The following is a 23,842-nucleotide window of genomic DNA, read 5'->3' on the forward strand; positions in this document are numbered from 1 at the left end:
AAAAGAAAAGAATATATGAATACATATTGACAAAGTAACTGAGATTGTAGGAGAATTGTGCTACCAACACATTATTCTAGGTGAAGAAATAGTGAGTTATTTGGCGTAAAACATGCTATCTAGCCTCAGTCATGGAATATGATGCCACTTCTGGGTAAGACTCAACTGAGTATCCTTCATCTATTATGCATATGGAGGCAAATAAGTTTGTAAGATATTTTATCCCAAGTGGTTGGTCAAACATAATTCAACCTTTCTATGGGTACTGAGTATTTTCTCAAATCAGACAGCAAAGGCAAACACTGGGTGGGCAGGGGGCTGCGGCAGGGGGAGGGATGTGGAATATATCTTTTCTGCAGCAGAAAAATAAATAAATAGTCTAAATCTAAATGGATGAATATATTGTCTGCAAATACGGTCATGGTTCCATTCTAAGAAATGAAGTGTTGTGACACCAGTTTTGCAATAGTTAAGTGGATCACTTCTGTGCACCTGTAAGTGGTCAATAGCCTTTTTTTTTTTTTTTCTTTTTTTTTCTTTTTTCTTTTTTTTTCCCCATGAATTGCAAAGTTACAAAAGTATGAGAACAAGAATGAGAAACTACGGGGAGCTGCTACGTTTATCTGGTAAATTAAAGGATCTCTAGATAACAATTCATGTCAAGTCATTCCTGTTTTCTTCATGCAGTCATTCCAGAAAAACTTTTCTTAAATGAAGGATCATGGTATAGCTAAGTGGTCGTATGTATCTGTGCCAGAGGTAAGCTCACCAGGTTGGTGAGGTTGGTGGTCTGCACTGTTCTCTCAGGCTACGAAAACAGAAAACTCATTACTGGTGAGGAGCCATGAAGGAGGTTTCTCTTGTCATTTTCACAAAGAATGACAGGGAAAAAAAAAAAAAAAAAGCTGTTGTTTTTTTGACGTGTTCTTTCCGTTTCCCTGTATTGGACATCGAGAACTCATGCCTTTTCCTTCACTCATCTTGCAATTAGTCTCTCTGAGAAGGTGCATCTATGAAGTACTTAGCTCTGCAAAATTTTTAGAAAAACTCATTCAGGGAGTGATTCATATTTCTACAGGGTGAGGAAATAATATTATAAGAGTGTGTGTGTCAATCAGGTCTGAGAATTCTAGCTCCATTAAGATTCCTTTATCTGGGCTGCCTTCTGAATAGCAGGTTGCAAATATGACAGTATTCCCTACTAACTTTGAAATTCATTAATGAGTGGTCTAATTTAATCCGTTAGGGTGTTCACACTCTATCACCAGTTTAATCATAAGGCACTTTTACACAATATTCACTTCTTTAGCCACGCATCCCTTACCTAGACATTCCTTCAGGACATTGATCACCTTTTGGAATTCCATTACTTATGTTTCAAATTCACATAAATATTCCAGCAGATTTCAAGGAATTTCACTTTAAGCCATTTATAAGTAGGCTGAGTAAAACATTTGACAGTATACTAAATTAAGCACTTAAGAATTTAATTTCCTGCTGTGGTAGCTAAAATGATAAGACAATCTAATGTAGCATCTTCTTGTCCAATACTCATTGTTTCTTGGAAACTACTGATTAAAAAATAAAAAATAAAAAAATAAAAATAAATCATTCCTTAAGGCAGCTTCTTCTCAGCATTACACAAATCCTCCCCTCTGCTCTTGTTTTTGTTTGTTTGGTTTTTTTTAACATTATGACAATTGATTTCTCAGCTTGATAGCACATTTTTAAAATGCTTTTATTAACATTAGTGTATTTTACTGCATCTGTCTTCATTAATCTCTATTGTTATCTAGTTGTATGTCTGCAAAGCAGTCAGCTCTTCTGCAGCACCGGGAGCAACTCACACCATATATCATTTCACACAGTCTACTGTGACACTGCATTTCTCAAGAGACAGGAACAGAGTAAAAGATTCCTACAGTGAGATTTTCACTCAGAGCCCTTGCTGAATACATAACAGCAACAGTAGGCAGTAAACGTCATTCCTGTGCAAATGAATAATTTGTATAAATATATATATAAACAATGACACTCACAAAACCCCACAAAACAAAAAAACAAAACCAACCAAAACCAAGAAAAACACTGATACCAACATTACAGTTTAAAAGAAAAGCAGTATCAAATAACACTTCAAAACAGAAACCTGATGTTAAATGGTCCTGAACTTAAAAGAAATGATCATTTTCCTTTTTATAATATTACTTCTAAACTTTTTTCAAGCACTTCAGCTCTTGAGCTTGGTTATTCAATGAATCTTCAATACTGAAAAAAACCTGTAGGATAATTTCTTCTTTCTGCTTTCTGTTGCTTTCATTAAACTAAGCATTTCCAGAGTAGAGATTAGTGTGCTGGACTGATCTGCAGTGTTGTTTGCATTATTTTGATCCTCATTACAAGGCAAATCAGATGCTATCTCTAGGGATTTATTGTGTTTATAAGGCAAGATTTTGGCTGCAGGGGTAGTCTGCAGTAGCAGAGCAGCACGCAGACATTAAGCAGAGCAGATCTCCACATGCAGCCATGGAGAAACTACAGTGCAGCAGTGATTGAGGCCTAAATGATGTACATCCCGTGGATACCCTCAAGGAGTACCTGAGGCTGGAGCTGCAGGCCATGGGAAGTAGCCTGCAGTGGGGCAAGACGACTGGGGGAGCTGCTGCCCATGGGCAACCTGTGCAAAGTAGTGCCTGAAAGGTGGGCCCAGTGATATGGAGTCACGTTGGAGAAGTGCTCAGAGAGCTGAAACTTCTAGGAAGTCCATGTAGGATCAGTTTGGGAAGAACAGCTCGCATGGGTGGTATCTCATGTGGAGCAGGGCCAAAGTGACCATGGAGGAGCAGAAGAGACAAAGCAATACGGAGCCCCCACTGCCCATTCCCCTGCACCACCTCCTTTCTGTGTGACAGATAAATACACTTAAAATTTATCTGAAAACACAGGCTAAGAATAGTTAATTATAATACTTGTCTTTATATTACATTTGCGTCTAACATTATAAACACATTTATCATGCTATATAAATTTATGTCTGTAGAAATACTTAAAAACAATCATTATTACTTATAAGCAATTAGATTAGTCATTAGGGAACATAAAAGCTACTCTGCTCTTTGTAAAATTAATATAATATCAATTTTATGAAGAACCATAAAATCAGTGGATGAAGTATGAATAATATACAGTATTTATTTATTTGTGTGACATATCTCAAAGAAATATGCATATCTAAGCAGGTAGGTAGAGATATTCCTCCTCTAACATTCATTGATTTTCAGTTAAAAATAAAAACAAAACATGCCTCCATCTGTTTAAATGGAAGTCTGTTACATCACAGCTCCATGTGAGTCTTTCTGTTTGGAACAGGAGAAAGATGTGAACCATAGCTATCAAAATAATGTACATTTGGTACTGGGAAAATATGCTTCAGATGTCAGCAGCCTATCTCCTAATTAAGAGCAATGACATATCTTCCCCATTGGTTTAACTTTGTTAATGAAAAAAAAAAACATTCCTTATTCACAAAGCTAAATCCAATGACAGTCTTCAGCATATGTGACTATTTTCTGCACATCTGAGATCCTTTGCAGCCCAATATGTATTTTATATTTGTTATGTAAGGCAATTTTTTATAATTTAATATGCCTTGATATAGCTTGCAGATTACATTCCATAGTACAAAAATCAGACAAAGATCTTAACAGAAGCAAGCCTAGTAGTCTTAGACTTAATATTTACAACAAATTTTAAAGCAAATCAAAGTAAAAAAAACTAAGATAGGCTTATTATTCCTAGTTCCATAATGCTAAGATAACATGAAAATGACTGTAAAAGACAGAAGATCCAGAAGATGGTGCCAAGGAGACCTGAACATGAAGTCATTGCTGTATGTCATCATTCATATCTACAACACCGAGAGAACTGAGACTGCAGTAGTGATGATACATCACAGAGTTTGTACTGATTGTACACTCATGAAACAGAATATAATGATTAAACTTAATTTTATTTTATATGCATTAACTGGTCAGCAGCTTTTTCTGGTTTATTTTCCCCCCACTCTAAATTGTGCAAAGTCAGTGGAGCTTACTACATTGATTTTTCTTCAATTTTGTAGGCCAAGATTGATACAAAAAATATAGTATGATGTAATTTAGCTAACATTATTTTCTGCAGTTTCCCATGGACATTTACTTAAACACACAGGGATATTGAAGGGAAACTAAATACCTGTACACAATACTAATAGGAATTTCCATTTCATGTTGAAAATACAGATTTGGTTATATATAAGGTCAATCAAGCACATTTGTTAACACAATTAATTCTTAGCTACTTTTAACTTTTTAAAAGTAGCAATTTAAATTAAAATGCAGCTCTATCATCTGAAGTTCAAAAAAGCATGTATTATGCACAACACTTAGCAGACAGACTCTCAGGTCACAGAAAAGGGATACAAAGTAAATATGTGCCTAATGCACATTACTGTCTTCATAGCTCTTCCTTCTCACTATTTCTTGCCCTCTTTAAATTGTTTTCATGAAAATAGAACTCTAACTCATCCTGTTGGACTTTGAAACCACCAAAAATCAATTTTTGAATTAGTTATTAAAAAATCACTCAGTATTATCTGTACTATTAATGTAAGTCCAGTTCAGATCTTGGGCTTTCATGAGCTCAAGACAAAGAAGTAGAACAGGTAGATTTGGGGAATGGAGGGAAAGGGGAATGGAGAAATAAAAAGCTCACACAGCTGTTTTTGGATTAAATCACACCCATATTTTCTTCCCTCTGAGTTACAACCAAAGACAGAAAAGTTCATGGAAACATATTTCAAACTCTCTGGAGTCAACTTTACAAATACACTCACCACTACAGTTTGTAAATGGACACTGAATATCTAGTGTATGTTACAGGTTACTGTCTACATTTTGTAATATATCTAAAAAATAATATGTTTGATTATTTTAGTTCTGTACACAGAAGCCAGGCTTATTATTGTAAGAAGCTGAAAAATATTTCTACAACCTACTTCAGCCACACAGAAATGAAGATGAAAAAGATGTATACCTTTTATACAGATAACACAAAAGGTCAGAAATACATGGAGGAATAAAAGCCTTATGAACTGAGCATTTTATTTATTAAAACAGAAAAACACAATAAGGATTTCTACAGAATGGGAAAAATGCAAACATTCTCATGATGTAAAATTCAGCATTTACACTTTTTAATGGCAAGTGCAAGAACTAGCTACTTAGATCACAGTAAGCCCACCTTTTACTCTCCCTATATTCCTGGTAACATTCACGGTCCAAGGTGTAATCCAGAAACTGCTGACAGGCCAGGTATACATATAAGAAAACTGAATCCAGCACTCACAGAGTGATTTGTTTCTCAGAGAGTGATTTGTTTCTGTAATCCATTACTGCATAGCAAAAGCTTGTTTTCATAAAAACAACTTCCCTAGGAGTAAGTAAAATATTGAAAAATGAATTCTTGAAGGGACAGTATCCTGACTTTCCTTTTTGGCAATGCTTATAATCTTCCAAATTCAAGGAGGTTTCTTTACCATCTTTCTCATAAATACGTAAGATAATAAATAACCATCACAGTACATTCGTACTAAAAAAGAAAATTACTCCACTGCTTACTGTACTCCACTTGATAAGGGTACAATAAGCATCATTACCACTGAAGGTCATTAGGTAACAGTGACAGAGGAAAAACTTACAGGGAACAAAAATAAGCTTTCTTTTCAAATGGTAATCTTTCTGTAGTGTGATAAATAACTTATACCCCATGGATAAGACAACATAGGCATAAAGGCTGTACAAGATGCAAATGCAACAATTCAAAACATATACTTTGAATGCACACTCCAACAGAACTCCATGTAGCAGAAAAAGTACTACAGTGGATTAACATTTCAAGGCGAGATACTTGTCCTATATCTTGCAGTGGACTTTTTTGGATAAATATACAGTTTAGACTCTACCAAGAATATCTTGCTGCTTGCTTTCCCAAAAGTCTGCAACGAATCTGGTATGATCAAACCGACAAACATCTTGTTATAAGGTGTAATGGAGTACAGCCAACATATTTGGATACAGGCCTGCACTACTGATTTAAAAGCTACAAGTGGAGAAGAGAATTATGGAATGCATGCAAGAATAAAACTGAAGTTGACTTGAACGTAATTTTCAAATAAGGATTTAATGACACAGTTATGGAATGCTAATTAAAAATGCCAACATATTAAACACATTCATAATAATTTAAGAATTCCTTTTGTGGCAACTGGTTATCAAAAGCACATTGTTCTCAATGACATTGAAACAGATGATGATTTATTCTGAGTTTGTGGTCATCCTCACAGCTTTTCAAGAAATTAACATTCAAAATACGGGTATTAGGAACATAGTAAATATTTCAAATCTGTTCAAGCCATCACTTGATTCTGACGATGTATTGGCTTTAGTCTGGTTTACAAATCCTCTTTCTGCTTTATCTCAACATGGAATTACAAAAGTTTTGTCTACGGGTATGCTTGGGCAAAGTAATTTCTAGAAGTTCATGCCTTTAAATAACACCACTGTAAACTTTATGGCAACCATGAGAGGATGATCACATTGCCTAAGCTATTAAATAAGCTACTTAAGGTAAGCTCATCTTGAGGATTTATAACCTAAAAAAAAAAAAAAAAAAAAAAAAGAGAGAGAGCAGGAATGAAAAGGAAGCAGACCTAGTGACCTAGGAAGAGGGAAACAAGCCTTCTGCTCCTCAGTACAAAATATATACTCACCTATCAATGGTTTTTGCTGACTGAAATTGGCAGTGTTCTACTTATCATTGTTAAGGAACAAGAATTTTCAAAGTCTTTTATCAGTGCCATAGACCAGGGACAACTCAATAAGCCAGACCAGGATACACTCAAATACATGACAAATAGGAAATATGTATGCATACAGACTTACTTTTAAGACAGAAAGCTAAATTTAAACTCTGAACACTGCTAGTAATTTTACAGTAGTATAATTTTTCTAGGAAAAATGCCCTGGCATAGCTTACAGTGACCCAAAAAGGAAAACGTTTAAGTATTTTTAACATTCTGTAATCCCTCTGATGTGCCACCTCTCCCTTAGATAGTCAAAGCTCCCTGTGCTGGATTCTCCTTCCCTCATTCTCAGGAGGTAGTCTGGGTCCATGTGAACAGGGAATGGAAATAAGAAATTCCCTTGCTGTTTGCAGTGATGCCAGGTGACATTGACCAAGCCTGGAGGAACATGGGCGTAGTTTCTACTGACTGTAAGAGACTGCATTCAAACTGAAGTTCTCAGTGCAGCTTAGAAAGCCCTATGCAGCTGGGAAGCAAGAGTACCATTCTTTAAAAATCTTTATTCCTGGGGCAACACAGGCCATTTTTTTGTGAGTACAGACAAAGCTATTGGAAAAACTGAGCTGAAAGAATGAGCACTAACTTGTCCATCCAGTCAATTTCAGGAATCTTACTTGTGAGCATTTGCTAAAATTACTTTAGAGTTCTGAGACTCAATTTAAAATTTGTCATCTTGATAGACATATATATATATAAAACAGTGTTTATGTGTGTCTGCATCTACATAAATGAAGAGCAACTGGCCATAAATGTCATATACATATTATATAGGTGCTGTATGACTGCATATGAAGAAAGCAAGCTATCAGAACTTGAAATATCTATATAAACCTAAGACAGAAAAATACTGCATGAGAAGCAGTAAACTTGAAAGCAACTGAAGCCTTTCAACTACATTCTCTTGCTAGTGTTTATAATTTATAAAAGAGAAAATCAAGAAGTATTTGCTATAGAACATTTTTTTTTGTCATCAAAAAAAGACAAGCTGAATCTCAACAACAACAAAAAAAGATATTTTTCATCCAAGGTGTTTGAATGAGCTACTTTGAGCTCCTTGTGTCATCATCAGTATCTGCTAAAAGATTATAGCTTCCTCAGCTAGTGAAAGAAACTTGGAATACCTCAGGACAGTATTGTTATTGTATAATTATTAAATTCAATAAAAATGATTAAATAAAATATGCTAATAATATAAAATAGAGGACTGTTCATTTTTATGTTGAATATCTAGTTTAAAAAGTTACAACTATACACATTTTGACTGTAGTATCTATTATTAACTAATTTTCTTCAAGAACTATTTATGCTACAGTTACAATTTACCATTCCTAAAGATAGGCATTAATAAGTACAGAAATAGGACATGCGGACACAAAGAGCATCCCCTTGTTGTATTAGTGCAAAATATGTGACTATTTACTTGAATTCTTTAGAGTGGAAGCAGTATCATGAAAAAGCTACCAGTGCTTCAATGAAGCAGCCTTGAAAGCTTCTTGATTTGATGGAAGCTATGGAATTTTTCAGTTGTTGTGAATAGGTGCTGGGAACAATTATGAATAAATTTAAGGTCCACTTAAGCAGTGTAGTAGTCCAAATAGTGTTCTATATCATTATACAAACAATGACTTCATTATTTTTCAATTTTTCATTATGCTAATGTGGGCAAGACTAATAACTCAGACTTTCTAAAAACAGCTGCCTTTCATCCTGCATCAGCTCCAGCACTAGATGCAGTCACAGGACAGCTTTTGGCAGCTGTGGGATTCCAAGCACTGGAATGCAATCTTTTTTTCTTTTCTGAGCAGTGGTGTCTTGATTGGCTTTGAAACAGAAAACAATATAGAAACAGTTAGAAGTCTAAAACAGTTAATGATCGTGCTTCTATTTTTAAAGCAATGTGAAAAAGGCATTAAGTGAAATAGATAAAGAAGCCTTAGGACACTTCACAGTCTAAATACTGTGATTCAGAATTGTGGAATGTAAAAAATACAGTGGTTCATCCTATTTTTGTTTGTGATGATCCACAGACGTCTAAACATATTTTAAATATTTGTTTTTAAAGGAGATAATACTTAAAGATAAAATCCTTAATCAACTTAGAGCAATATAGTCTGGAAGAAAGAAGTAATATTTTTATAAAGTACAGACTGGAAATCACTTCAAAAACAGTTGTGGCAGGAAAAGATTTACACTGAAAACAGTCAATGCTCAAAATGGCAAGTAGATAAGGAGTTGTCATGTGAACCATGAGATAGAATTTTAACAAAACATGTTTTTAAGATTACTGACACATGTGACAGAACTTGGCAATTAAAACATGATAAAAATAATAAAAACTATGGTGTTTCTCAGTGAAATATGAGTACAATTCACCAGCCAGTGGCCAAGTGATTTCCTGAAATGCTGAATCAGATGAACAAGATTAGATGCAGAATTCAATTAACTGTAGTCATGTTCACATGTCACTGAAAAACCTGAAAATCTGCAATAATATATGAAATTCTCCTCCAGCAGTGATGTTTAAACTGTGGCCTAGGAAATCTGCTTGCTCTCAGGAAGCATGTGGCTTATGTCATGAAAGCAAGCTTCACAAGACATGTTCTGTTACACCATGCAGTTGCTATAGGTGCCCTGCGAGAAGTCTGTGCCCTCACTATTTTCCAATGCTTTCCTTACAGCCCCTGAGAAAGTCTTGGTTTGATTTGGCATCTTTCTGAAAGTATTATTTTCCTGATGACAAAACACTAAAAGAGCTGCTGATGTCTGACTACTACTAGAAGTTCTGGCAGTTCTTTATTCTCCAAAATATTAGAGTCAACCTCATGGTCTTACCTGAACAGATGAAAGATTTTTGAATGTGTTGACAGCTGCAAACATAAGGCTGGCCTAACATCATTTAGGAGATTTGTCTTCTACACAGAGCAGGCACTAAGATTTTCATTTATAAGTGGCTTCCTTAAAAGAATTTTGAATGTGTAATCACAGTTATTGGCTTTGCACAGGACAGAAAATGATAAAACATAAGTCTTTTCTGGCTTATGGCAAACTTTTGTACCTGAAGTTAATGATAGAAATATAAGCAGAAAGGAAATTCTCTATTAACTATTTCAGTGACCAACATAAAGCCCTCACAGAACAGAAACAGAATATCCATCATGATAAAGCTGAAAAGATGGTAGAGTGTTCTGTATTACTAGTTGAACTCTGAATATCAAAGATAAATACATTTAGGTTAAACTATACTTTTTAACTCACAAGGTTGCAAATTGCTTAAAACAGCCTAGAAGCAGGTAACCAAATATTTTTTTCATTGAGCTTATTTGCTCCAGTGATTAGTTACAGAAAAAATAAAAACTCTTTTGCACACTCCAACCTCTCCTTGGCATTGTAAGATATAACTATATCTTGCAATAACAAAAATAACTATAGTATCACTGCTGATGTAAATTATCTGGTTTTGGTAACACCAGGTATTGCACCATCCAACAGTAGAGTTTAGTGTCTGTCTAGTAAGATACTTGCATTCAGCCATGGCACAATTCCAGAAAGCTATGCATGTGTACTTGCTGACAGCGGCCATTCTTATTCATGCTATAAGAGACTTACTCAGCATCTCTGGAATTATATCACTCCTCACAGATAGTTATGGTCTGGGGATTTTACTTTCCAACATCAGATATGAACCAGTCTCATGGGATGCTTTCAGTTATCTACCAAAAATGTACTGATGGCAATTTTTGAAGAGTGACGTCCCACTCTTCAGACAGTAATTTCTAAATTGTAAGAGATTATTCTTTTACATCATTGTCTCAAAGCTTGTTGGGGACACAGATGAACAAGTCCAAGCAAGTCCTGGGCAAGGGTATTGAAATCCTTTGTCTGAGGGACACAGATGGACAAAGCCAGGGGCAATGAAAGAGAGAGAGAAGCCACAGATTAATGGCCAGGAAGCAGTCCTTTTGTGTGCATTTATCTCAAGGATGATGGCCATCTCAGGAGGTGCTGCACATGATCTTACCCAAGCACCCAGGAATGCCACACTGGCAGAAGAAGGATAAAAAGGGGACCTATAACCACAAGGTTAGGTTTTCTAGCAACAGATTCCTCATGGAGAAGAAGAGGTTTCTGACATGAGAAGCCTCACGACCTGCCTCTCTCCCTCCTGGACTTGCCCTGCAGTCTATCAGCATGCTGAAGAAGAACAAAGGTGTCTGTCATCAGATTCCTCACTACAGAATTCCTGCATGCTGACGGACTCTCCTGGGCCTGCTACCTGAGTCCTGCTGGTAGGGAGCTGCTTCCTTCCGGACTGGCTCTGCAACTTCTTCCTGCTACCTACTTGCTGCCCAAGGCTGGCTGTGCTGCTGCTGCTCTCCCCCTGACTTTTGCCTCGGATCTTCGAAATGGCATGTAATGGGACTGCTGCTGGATCCTGGTGGTGACTATCCCTGCTTTAAGCAATTCTTGCTTATTTCCTTATGTCCTTCCCTTCCCCATCTCCCTGACTAGGATTTATAATAAACTGGTTGGACCAACATCTGAACCATTGTTTCTTAATCTCACGCCAGGTATACATATATCAAAAAGAACCTCCTCTCCCTCCTATAAATTGGAGCAGGACAGTCATCTGCCTGGATTTTCCCATAAAGCGTTGGATCAACTCACATTGATCTTCTGAGGTGATCAGCACAACTGCAGGCATGTTCTATAGCAGAGCAGAGGACCACAGTTGTACAAGGTGGGGTCCTGAGAGAGCCACCTGGAGCTGTCAGGAGCCCTATTCCTCATGAGAGGAGGCAATGCAGTGGGACACACCCAGGAGCAGTGGTGGGACATCCCCAGGCATACATAGCAGCCACTACAGAATCACAGAATCACAGAAACACCGAGGTTGGAAAACACCTACAGGATCATCCAGTCCAGCTATTCACCTATTACCAATAGTTCTCACTAAACCATATTCCTCAATACAAAATCCAAACATTCCTTGAACACCTCCAGGGTTGGTGACTCCACCATCTCCCTGGGCAGCCCATTCCAGTGCCTGACCACTCTTTCAGAAAAGTAATATTTCCTAACATAAAGTAGTATTTCCTACAGAGCACAAGCAACCATGACAGGCAAATACATCACCAGACCAGTAGATTAAATAAGGGGAGCGGATGTACTTCTTTTGCAATTAGAAAACTATGAGAAGTTCTAGAATTCCAGCACCCTTTCAGAGAAGATTTTTTTCCTGACATCCAACCTGAATCTCGTCTAGCTCAACTTTAGGCCATTTCCTCTAGTTCTATTGCTAGTCACAAGAGAGAAGGGATTCATGCCCTTCCAGCTAAACCTCTCTTCAGGAAGTTGCAGAGAGCTATAAGGTTTCCCCTGAGCCTTCTCTTCTCTAGACTACACAATCGCAGTTCCCTCAGCTGCTCCTTGTAAGATCTGTGCTCCAGGTACTTCACCATCTTCATTACCCTTCTCTGGACAGGCCCTCAATATCTTTCTTGTAGTTAGAGGCCCCACATTATGCTGAGTACAGAAGAACAATCTCTTCCCTGCTCCTACTAACTACGCTATTTCTGAGAGCAGCCAGGATGCCATTGGCCTTTGTGGTGACCTAGATACACTGCTAGTTCATGATTAACCAAGCATCGACCAACACCCCTAGGTCCATTTCTCCTACACTCTTTTCCAGCTACTCTGAGCCAAGCCTGTAGTGTTGTCTAGGGTTTTTGTGGCCAAAGTGCTTAGCCTGGCACTTGGTCTTGTTGAACCTCCCATTGGCCTCAGCCCAGCTGTCCAGACAGTCCTGATCTCTCCAAAAGGCAATTCTACCCCCAGGCAGATTGACATTTCCTCCCAGTTTGGTTTCATCTGCAAACTTACTGAGGGTGTACTCAATCCCCTCATCCAGGTCATCAATTAAGATATTAAACAGGACAGTCTCTACATCCCCCAGCATAAGAAATCAAGCAGAAGAGGCACAAAACCTGCATGGCTGACCTGCTGGTTAAACTGAGGGAAAAGAAGGAAATGTACAGGTAGTGGAAACAGGGACATGTGGCCTGGAAAGAATACAGGGGTGCTGTCTGGACATGTAGAGGTAGGATCAGGAAAGGAAACGGAGAAATGGAACTGAACTTGCTGAGAGTTCAGTGAAAAGTAATGAGTTCTAAAGGTACACTAGTCAAAGGAGACAAATAAGAAAGTTTCTGATACATGACAAAGGCTTCAACTGATGTGGAGAAGGCTGAGGTACTCAGCAAATTCTTTGCTTCAGCATTCATTGGCAGTCAGGCTTCCCATTCCTCTCATACCCTCTCAGGTGGGGGTACAAGAAAACAAATCCTTTCCACTGTAAGAGCAGAGCAAGTCTGAGAAGAACTCATGAGACTGAATGTGTGCAAGTCTACGGGGTTCGATGATGTGTTCCAGTGTTCTGAAGGAACTATATGTTGTAGTTAACAAGACACTATCCATTACATTTGAAAAGTCATAGGTATCAGATTAAACTCCTTGTGATCGGGTAAAGAGAAACATGACTTACATTTTTAGGACAAGAATGGAAGACCCAGGGAACTACAGGCTGGCGAGTTTCATGTCTGTGACTGGGAAGATTATAGAACAGATCCTCATGAAAGCTATGTTAAAGTACACAGGAGACCAGGAGGTGATCCAAGATAGTCAGCATGTCTTCAGCAAGGGCAGATTATGCTGACCAATCTGGTAGTGTTCTATGATGGACTGATGGCAATGGTTGACAAAGAAAGGGAAAATTATTTTATCTACCTAGACTTGTATAAGGCCCACATGGTTCCACGCCTCTAAATTGGAGAGATGCGGATTTGAAGGCTAGACTATTAGATGGATATGATCTAGGCAGTGGATAGAGTGCATCCTCAGTAAGTTTGTTGATGACTCAAAGCTGAGTGGTACAGATGAAACAATAGAAGGAAGGGAAGTCCTTCAGAGGGACCTGGACAGGCTTGGAAAGAGGGCCCATGTGAAAATGATGAGGTACAACAAACCATGTGCAGATGCTGGGACAGGACAATCCCAGGTATGTACACAGACTGGAGAAGAACTTGAAAGAAGTTCAGCAGAAAAGGACTTTGAGGTCCTGAAAAACAAAAAGTTGAACATAAACAAGTAGCACGGACTTGCAGTCTGGGACACCAACTATATCAAAAGAGAGGTGTAAGGGGAGCCAAGGTGCATCAAAAGAAGGGTGACCAGCAGGGTGAGTGAGGTGATCATCCCCCTATACTCTGCCTTTGTGAGGCCCATGTGTAGTACTGTTTCCAGGCCTGGGGCTCTCAACACTAGAAAGGCATGGAACTGTTCGAGTGTGTCTAGAGGAGGGTCATGAAGATTATCAGGGGACTGGAAAACCTCTATTACAAAGAAATGTTGAAGGAGCTGGGCTTGTTCGGCTTGAAGAAGAGGAGGTTCCCAGGAGACATCACTGTAATCTTCCAGTACTTGAAGAGAGCTTATAATCAGGATAGAGACTGACTTTTTACGCCACCTAACAGTGATAGGACAAGGGGGAATGGCTTTAAACTAAAAGAAGAGATATTTAGTTTAGACGATAGCACATTCTTTACTCAGAGGGTGATGAGGCACAGGCACAGGCATAGGCTAACCAGGGACACCGTGCCATCCCTGGGCACTCAAGGCCAGGTTAGATGGGATCCTGAGTAGCCTGGTTTGGGCTTGGCTGTACTGTCCCTTCCCACCTGAACCATTCTATGATTCTGTTATTCTATGTCATCATCAGGGAAAAATGCAAAGGTTAAAGATTTCTGTAATTGGTAGGATACTAAAAATCTACACAACTTTCATGTGGGATCCACATATTTTGAAAAAGTGAACCCTAGCCTACACTTCTCAAAGAACTCCCAAAAAGGACCAAAGTGGAATGTTTGGGGGAATATGATGATAAAAACTGTTTTCTCTGTATCTCATCTGTAAGAAAAATAGCTCTGTAGCAGTTTTTCTTGTTGGATAATATCTGATCACAGCAGGAAATCACAGGAAAGAAAAAAAAAAAAAAGGATTAATTCTCTGAATTAAGACAGATTGACTCTATATATATAGCTTGTACTTTCCATTCTGGAAAGCTCCACTCTATATTTCTGCCTCAGAAATTCAAAATCTGTGTTGCAGACCCTTATAGCAGATTTTCTGATATGTTAGTAATCATGTAGCCTTCATTCTTGCAGATGCCCTATCTGTTATCTTTGTTTTGAGAGATAGAGATGCTGACACTCTTAATTACATCTGAGATGAAAATTTTGCATCTTGATTGCTATGTAATGAGAAGTAAACTGAATAAAATAAAACTTCGTGTCACAGACAATGAACTCGAGGAAAGCATTGGTTTTGGTTTCAATGTCTGTAACATTTGAATCCACAGCTGTAAAATATCCTGTATAGATTATGAATTAGTATGAAAATAATTATATGAAAAATTGATATGAAAATAAATTCACTAATACTTAAGAAATGGCTATATAAATTAAACAAAAATACTTTTCTTGAAATTAATACCTGTCTTTGAAACAAATCTGTGTAGCATAGAGTGAACAAGTTATGTGTACATTCAAAATATGTCAGGCAAAATACTAAAGAGATACTTCAGAACTTATTATCAATTTCTGACTGAATCAATCATGCAGAGAATACAATATATACATATATAGTCAAATAAAGTATCTCAAAGTAATTAGATTGGATTAAAAGTTATCCAAATTATACCTAGATAAAGACAGCAATGTCACATTTTCTTCGCAATATTCTTTTAACTTGATTGTGTTTTCATACATACCTATCTCGAAATAAAATCTGAGAATAGTTTTCAGTTTACTTTCCACTTATGTGAACACAATCGTGACACACTTATAAACAGGCAGAAGACTAGCAGCAAACAGGAAACAACACATCAGTTCACTGGTACTGACACAACTGCAATAAAATAGTTTACCACAGGGAAGGAATGATTTCAATGGACAATAACATCAGCTATATCCCCTTAATGTGCAGATAGAAGTAGTGGAAGACCAGCACCCTCTATTCAGTAAATCTTTATTTCAGTCTTGGCAGTAAATCAGTAGCTTGATGCAATTCCAGAATGTCATATAATTACCCACAGTGAAAGAAGAAAGTGTTGGTTTTGCCTGATGTGAAAACTCTTTGAAGAGTTTGTAAAGAACTAAGGACAGCCTGTCTTAGAGCAGATGAATTAGCACACACACAGTGGACTGTTTAATGGTTTCACTCCCTTTGTTAACTACATTCTTTGACCTGAGCAACAAGACTTATCAAAAGACATCTATCCCATCCTTCCAAAGTCCTAGCTGTACTCGCTTCCAGTGATGATAACTGGCTAACATTAAGTCATGCACTGAGAAAGGTAACTTTGGGCAGTGCCTTCTAGAGCTATGGAAAAATGTTGATTAAAAAGTCAGTAAGGAAGGCTGTACCAACATTAAATTATCCTATATATTAGAATGCTTTCCCTGTTTCACAGTTTTTATTTTGAACTTTAATCTTCAAAATACATCAGCAGTTCACAGAACTATGAAGCTAATGCACCACGATTTCTGTTAAGCCAAAGTATGTTGAACACCATAAAAAAACAAACCTTGAATATATTAGACCTACACATTTACAGCCATTTTAAGTCAGCTGGCTTAAGTTTATGTTTCTCAGCATTGTCCACGTTCTTTTCTTCAACAATATCCAGGGAATTCTGAAATTCTTCAGACTTGAAAATCATATTTTGCCATAGATAGAAGAGAGTGAAAATACATTTTCATGAAGTGCTTTATCTTTTTGTTACCTTCCATGGTGCATTTTTTAAAATAAATGTTTTCAAAGGATAATTTATCTCTTAAATAATCTATGGATTTAACTTTACTCATTCAAAATTTAATAACATATAAACTCGCTTTGAATGGGCAAGTCAAATAACAGTAGAAAATTAGGTTGACAGAGTTCCAAATGAGAAATACTTTCATTTGAAATCAATAGGACAACCTGTGTTTCTTTTGGAAATGTCTCTCCCTAAAAGAATCACATTTGTATTTGACACCTGTGCTATGAATGTGACATTTCCAATATTTTCAGTGGGATATTTCTTCTTTATAAACCAAATTTGTAGTGGTGTTGTGTTTTGTTTTGTTTTAGTAAAATGATAGAGCATCCTTTGCAAAATCTATATTCTTGCAGATTTTTCTGAACAATTTTTTAGAACAATAGTTAAATCCTACCGGATCTTCTGTTCTGTGGTTATTCAGCAAATCAGACAGGAAATCATCATGTAGACTTTCTCTCCGAATCAGTGTAAATTCACGTAGGAAAACTGCTCCTTGGCTTTGGTCTCCACAAACCTAGCAGCAAAACATGATATTAGGAAAAGCAATGTTTCAATTCTGCCATAGATGCTATCTCTAAATAAATGAGGATGTAATACTAAAATGTCCATTATTGATATTGAAAACAAAGATAGGCATTTAAAGGAATCCAAGAAAGAATTTAATAACTGTATTTTATAGGACATTCTTATGAAATATGTTGCTCTTTGTTTCTTTTAGCGATAGCCTATAACGCAGTTAACTCTTAATTTCTCTTTCATGAAACGAATTTCCATATTTTGGGAAATTAATATTTAGAGTGTATTTATATTTTTCCAGAACAGGTAATCTTTGTCCAGCAGATTGTTCACATTATCTTAAAAAGTTAGAACTAATATTTCAGTGCTGCTCCTCTCCCGCGTCCTGTTCCCCATTCCATAAATAAATCCAGGGTTGCCTCATTCCAGGCGCAAAACCTTGTTCTCATCAGGTGGTGATTCCTTAGCCCTCCAATTTGTGAAGATCTCTCTGCAAGGTCTGTCAACCCTTGAAGTAGTCAACAGCTTCTCCCAGTTTAGTGACATCTGCAAATTTAGTGTACCTTCAAATGCTGTATCCAAATCACTTCTAAAAACATTGATAAGAAACAGCCCTAAAATGGAGGCCTGAAGAACCCCACTAGCAATGGCTGCTGGCCTGAGGTAACTTCATTTATCATAAAACTTTGAGCCCAAACCATCAGTCAATTGTTCACACATCACATTGTATTTTTTGTCTAGCTGTATGCTGGACATTTTGTCCTGAAGTACGCTGTGAGAAACAGTATCAAAAGCTTTGCTGAAATCCAAAGGGATTCTATGTACTTGCTTCTCTTGATCAATTAAGTGTGTAACCTTGTCACAAAAAAAAGATGAAATTTGTACACAGTTTCTCCTTGTGAACTTGTGTTTGCTGTGACCAATGACTACATTGTCTTTAAGGTGTTCTTCAGGAACTCCCAGAATAGCTTCCATAACATTGCCAGGTGCTGAAGTGAGGCCTACAGGCCCGTAATTACCAGAATCTCTTTTCTTACTCTTTCTGTGACAGTATTTGCCAGCTTCCAGCCGACTGGGACCTCTCCAGATTCCTAAGACGTTCGAAAAATAATTGAGAGAGGTCTCACAGTGACATCAGCCATCTCTTTGAGTACCCTGGGATTAATTCTAGTGGGGTCTGCAAACTTATGCCATCAGCTGGAGCAGCAAATCCTCCACAAGTTCAGGACTGGTTGAGCGTTTATCATTACTGCAGTCCTAATCCTCCAATTCCAGGCTCTGGGAGTCCCAAACCCCATCATCAACATTATGACAGAGGTGATGAAGGCTATAAATGTCTCTCACTGGTTTGTGTTCTTACTTTGTAGGTGACAGTCCTCATCAATTAATGGATAAACATTATCTCTGACCCTCTTTTTATTTTTATTTTTATTTTTATTCTCCTTAAAAAGAGTGAAATTGCAAGGATATCTTTTTCTCTATTCGTGCAAGATCTTACTTCTATTAAATTGAGTGAAATTATTTCCACTACATGTGAAATATCCATAAAACCTACTAACAACCGAAATAGAGACTATATTACCATGAGGAATTCTAATAGATTTTTCAATTTTCAGAATTTCACAACATAATTGAAAGCAATTCAACTTGAGAGAGAATAATTTGTTTTATCAGAATTGGCAACTAAGAATATTTTATATATTTTTAACAGTGAAAACTGTAAGGTGTAACAGTCATAAATGCATTTTATATATGAGATACTGGCTTATATTTCTGCAAAGCAATATTGACACACTACTGCAGGACAACAGTGGAATTTCTGGATATCTTTTTCTCTGTTTCTTCATCTAAAGAACAAGACCTTTTAATCATGAATGTTAGATATAATATTTCTGCATATATTTAAGATAAGCACAAGACTTAAAATTGAACTGTACTTATTACTTACTAGTGCTGCTTTACTAAATTTATTTTGCTATGAAGAAACCTCATGCTCTATTGCTTTTATGTTTTATTATGATTTTTTCCTTTTGTTCACACTTCTGCAAAACCAGATACCATATTTGTCCTTGTTCCGGTTCTTCTAGCAGAAAACACCAGAAAAAGAAAGAGAAAAAGAAGGGCTTGGGAGTACCACAAATATTATATGTAGTGTCCAAGGGAAGGATGAAGTACAGATTTGCTATTCCCTGCAAGTGAGTTGGTATTGTTCTATGGGAGGAGGCAGTACTCCCTGCCATCTGGGAAGTGAGATCAGTGTTCATGCAGCTATAATGGCAAGACTAGAGCAAGATGAACGAATAAAATTAATGTGGGAGATGGGAATACCTCATTATGAAGCAGGTAATGGGAAGAACTAGGAGTCCCCGAAACCAAATTATATGGTGGTTTTGCCTTTGATATAAAGCCACGTGTCTGGAGTAGTATATAGGGCATCCCATTATTTTGGTAGTTTGCTCATATTATTGAGTTATGTCAATGGAAAACCCTTTGTAGTGTCAGGGAAAAAAAAAAGAAAAAGAAAAGAAAAGAAAAAGAAAAAAGAAAAAACAAACAAACAAAAAAACCCACAAAAAACAAAAAACAATGCCGAGAAGGAAAAGAAGCCTTGCTACATATTGTTTTCATAATGAAATTTATGGATGAAATGTGCCCCTGAAATAGTTCATTTTTCATTAAAAAGAAAAAAAAAATATATATATATATATATATATATACATATATCCTACAAGGGGCAAGAAATGCTCGGTGATAAAATTTATTTCACAAACAAAAATCTACGGTTTTATTTCACTTATAAGTATCACTCCCTACTTGTGATTTTAAGATAAGCAAATGTGATGGGAAAATTGATTGACTGAGGTTTCTTAAAATTCTATGCTTTTTGTTTTAGAATTGAGATAACAATGTAAGAAAACTGATTTGTTACCAGTGATTCATCTTCCTACACTGTTTATTGTGTCCCTATAAATAAACTCAAGATTCTGCAAAATCTTCTCCTTCTAAGAGAGAGAGCTTCCAATTTTTAAACAATATCTAAAAGGCTTACAAAAAGAAATCATACCTGCTTCATCACTGCATAATCTTCCTAAGTTATAAATAATTAAAATAAAGACTTTCTAATGGATGTGTTTGCAATATCAGAAATCTCAGAAAAATACTGTTAGCTTTTAAGTCTTTTATTACATTTATATTCATGTTTATTTGCTAATAATTACATGTTATAGAAGTGGATGCCAGAGGCACTGAACAGAAAGAATACACAGAATAAGAGAGAAGAATAAAGTCTGAGAAACTGAATATGAAGGAAGATGAGAAATAAAAGCCAAGAAAAGCAATAATGAAAACAAGAATTTATTATTTTGCTCAGCCAAAAATTAAATCTTGGAAAAAGGAGAGAACTGGGAAGTATATAGTCACTTAAAATTGTTCTTCTCTTCTTAATTTTATAACATATGTGTTCCATCTTTGAACAGTAGTTCCTCCCAGGTGCACTGTATAATTGTAATCCATACAGTTGTAGTCGAAATTTAGACCTAGTAGAGGATGGTGATTTTGACTGAGAGATGGAATCAATTTATTTGAGAGTCAGTAAATTGGATTAATATCTAGAAAGACTATTTTCCATTCCTTAAGCTTTTTTAAAGCTATATATATATCACAGTTTCATTCATTCTCTCAGGAAACCTAATATCATAGTAATACAGCCTATTCCTTCAGTTGATGCACAGAATATCTTAGAAGACACTTCCCAAACACAGGCAACTGGGCAACTCAGACCTCCCTAAGAACTGAGCAAACCTAGGAAAAAAAAAAAAAAAAAAAAAAAAAAAAGGAAGAGCCACCTAGAAGAAATCTGACACTAAGCTGACTAAAATCAGCAAGTGCAGCAATATGTGAGAAATGATGTTTCATTAAATGCATATATGAAGATCAACAAGATAGCACCAAAATTTCTCAAGATCAGGAAGATTTGTGGATATTCAGGTGTCCAAATGTCTTTACAAAGAAACTTATGAAATTGAGAGAAGACAAAATTACAGCAAAAATCTGAGCAAAAATGTTTTTCTCATTTTTATTGCTCAGTTCATACCACTCTTAGATCATCTAACGAATGAATTGTTCCATTGGATCCAGTCGTGTGAGTGCCTTGACAATGATAGAAAGGATTATTTTTAGTTATTAGTAATATTCTTAGGCATGAATCTCTTGGTTTTCACAACAGAAATCAATTAGAACTTGAAGCATATGGCAGAAAATACGTTAAATACCCGAATGATATAACAGTAACAATGACATTTATAGTGAGGGATGAGAAACACAGGCTTTTAACAAGCTAAGTTAGAGTTGTGCAATATTCTTTTAGGTTTATACACCACTAAAAATAGTACAACAACTTGTGCACATATTTCAGCTCTGAATTACTCTCAGTAAAAGCTAGTAACAGCATTATACTTTAGCTCCTGCACACTACCAAGAGAAAAGGTGCCACATTTTTACGTGAGACTTGAAAGGTAAGAGGTTTACTGTCTTTCTTGACCTTGCAAAAAAAAAAAAAACAATCAAGAAGGAAAAGTAGCCTAGAAGACCAACAGGTTTTTCTAAATAGCTGCTAGCTGCCAAACAAACCTGCTTAGTACCCCTGATTCCTCAAGCAAAGTTAGAGTTCTGAAACAAAAGAATTATTATTGCTGTACTTAATCTTCCGTGTTCTTTTCTACTGTATTCATCCAAAGTTTTCTTTTTCTTTATTGTCCAAGGAGGCATTTGGTTGAGCAGAGATGGGCACAAGCCCAATACCATGACCCAAATTTAGAAGCAGTTACGGTCCAGCTCTGAATCTGAATTTTGAAAGCTGTTTTGTCTTTGTACCAAAGTCCATGTAAAAATTGAAAACATGCAGAGATGTTACAGAACAACTCTGTCACTGTTAATCATTCTGAACACTCTTTATTCTTACATGGCAAGCCAGAAAGTAATGCACAATTTGCAATCTATTCTGTACATTTCATTCTGGGAATTTATTGAGTCTGATCACATCATTTTTCTCAGAGGAATACATGCAAGAAGAGATACTGTTGTCCTGATTAACTGAGATCCTGTTTAACTGAATATATCAGAAAGTGATGATCTGAAAATGCTGCATTTCTGTGCTGTACATTACACAATATTAAACTGGTTATTCATAAATTTTCAGAATTTTCGAGGCTTTCTAGTTCCCCATGGAAACCAAGGACCAAGGAAAGCAGGACCAAGTCAATCAGAGTCCATGTCAGTGTATTTCTAATCAAGTTGACAATTTGAAGACATTACTGTCATTAAGTTATCTCATGGTTTAAATCAGACAATCCATGATTAATATGATTTGGGAAGTAACATAGACTACAAAACAAGAAATCTGACTTTTAGGCATGGGCTGAAAATAACTTCAGCTTGGACTTTTCTTTCTCTTTCACCAGTTGAAACCTTAAAGACTGGACTGGAGCCATGAAGATGATCATTCTGCCCCTGAAAAACATCCTTTCTTTAAAATTTAGTTTTGCTTTGATTCAGTTCAAATAAATTGTTTTCCTGTTTTCTTGTTTTCTTGTCAAAGTAACAAAAGTAAATAAAACTGCAAAAAAAAGTTTTGGTTTGGTTTGGTTTGGTTTTGGGGATGATAAGACTTTTTCCATTTCTAGGTCATTGCAATAAGAATGAAGGTTGTAATAAAAAGGTTGTAATAAACCTGTCACAGGTAAAAAGGGCAATGTTTATGTTCCCAGCGACCCTATATTGCAACGAGAAATGTACTCATGGGATTAAACCACTTTCCCATGAGCATCTTTATTACTGACATGCTGGACAGACACCTGCTGGAGTGTTGTTACTATATTGAAAATAATTAACATCTTGTGAAAAGTCAGAAGGAAGCTCAGATGATAGTGATACACATTACTCATGCATTCACAGAAAATATTAAGCTTGTAAGACATCCAGTATTGGGGGTAGTATTAATGTTTTCCTCTCTCTTTCATGTAATACTTTACTACACTTGGAAGAAATTCAGTATCTCTGCTGAAGATAGAAGAGACTCTTCCAGCTCTAACCTAACTAGTACCAGTAGGATTTATCCTACCTATTGGTCTGCTTTAAAGTGCAGTTCTCTTTTTTCATATAATTGGGGTTTTCTTTGAAAACAACTCATAGAGATTGGATTTCCAGCCTTCCTTTGTTGCTACTTCTTGTCTTACAGCTCTTACTTCTTACTGTTTTAACCTTTTCTTGTCAATTGTCTCACAAATGAGCAAAAGTCTTGTCTAAATTTGCAAATGAAGTCAGGTATAAACTACCATTTTTCCAGCACTGCAACGTCTTCTTCAGATATCTGAAAATAAAATTACATTTTCTGGGGAACATAAGACAGGGGTAAAAAGAAAATAAAAATTCTTTAGCCCTTTTGAAAACAAGGTTGTCCTGAGAGCTGAATATCAACAATATTGCTTTCTGGCACCAGACTTTCCAAACTCCGCAGATATTATTGTTTCTGAATTAACAGTCTGTCTCTTAGG

The 23,842-nt window shown here is 36.5% G+C and overlaps 1 protein-coding gene across 2 annotated transcripts in view; it reads right to left on the reverse strand.

Moving 5' to 3' along the window:
• Positions 1 to 23,842, reverse strand: part of ADAMTSL1 (ADAMTS like 1) — a 413,510-nt gene that overhangs the window by 298,229 nt on the left and 91,439 nt on the right. For both annotated transcript variants that reach the window (XM_090131351.1, XM_090131350.1), the window contains exon 2: positions 17,170 to 17,289. In XM_090131351.1, coding sequence (XP_089987477.1) covers positions 17,170 to 17,289 — 120 coding nt within the window. The remainder of the gene's footprint in view (positions 1 to 17,169; positions 17,290 to 23,842) is intronic.

This window comes from Phasianus colchicus, chromosome Z, assembly GCF_987193195.1.
Source record: "Phasianus colchicus chromosome Z, bPhaCol1.hap1.1, whole genome shotgun sequence".
Classification (NCBI taxonomy): Eukaryota; Metazoa; Chordata; class Aves; order Galliformes; family Phasianidae; genus Phasianus; species Phasianus colchicus.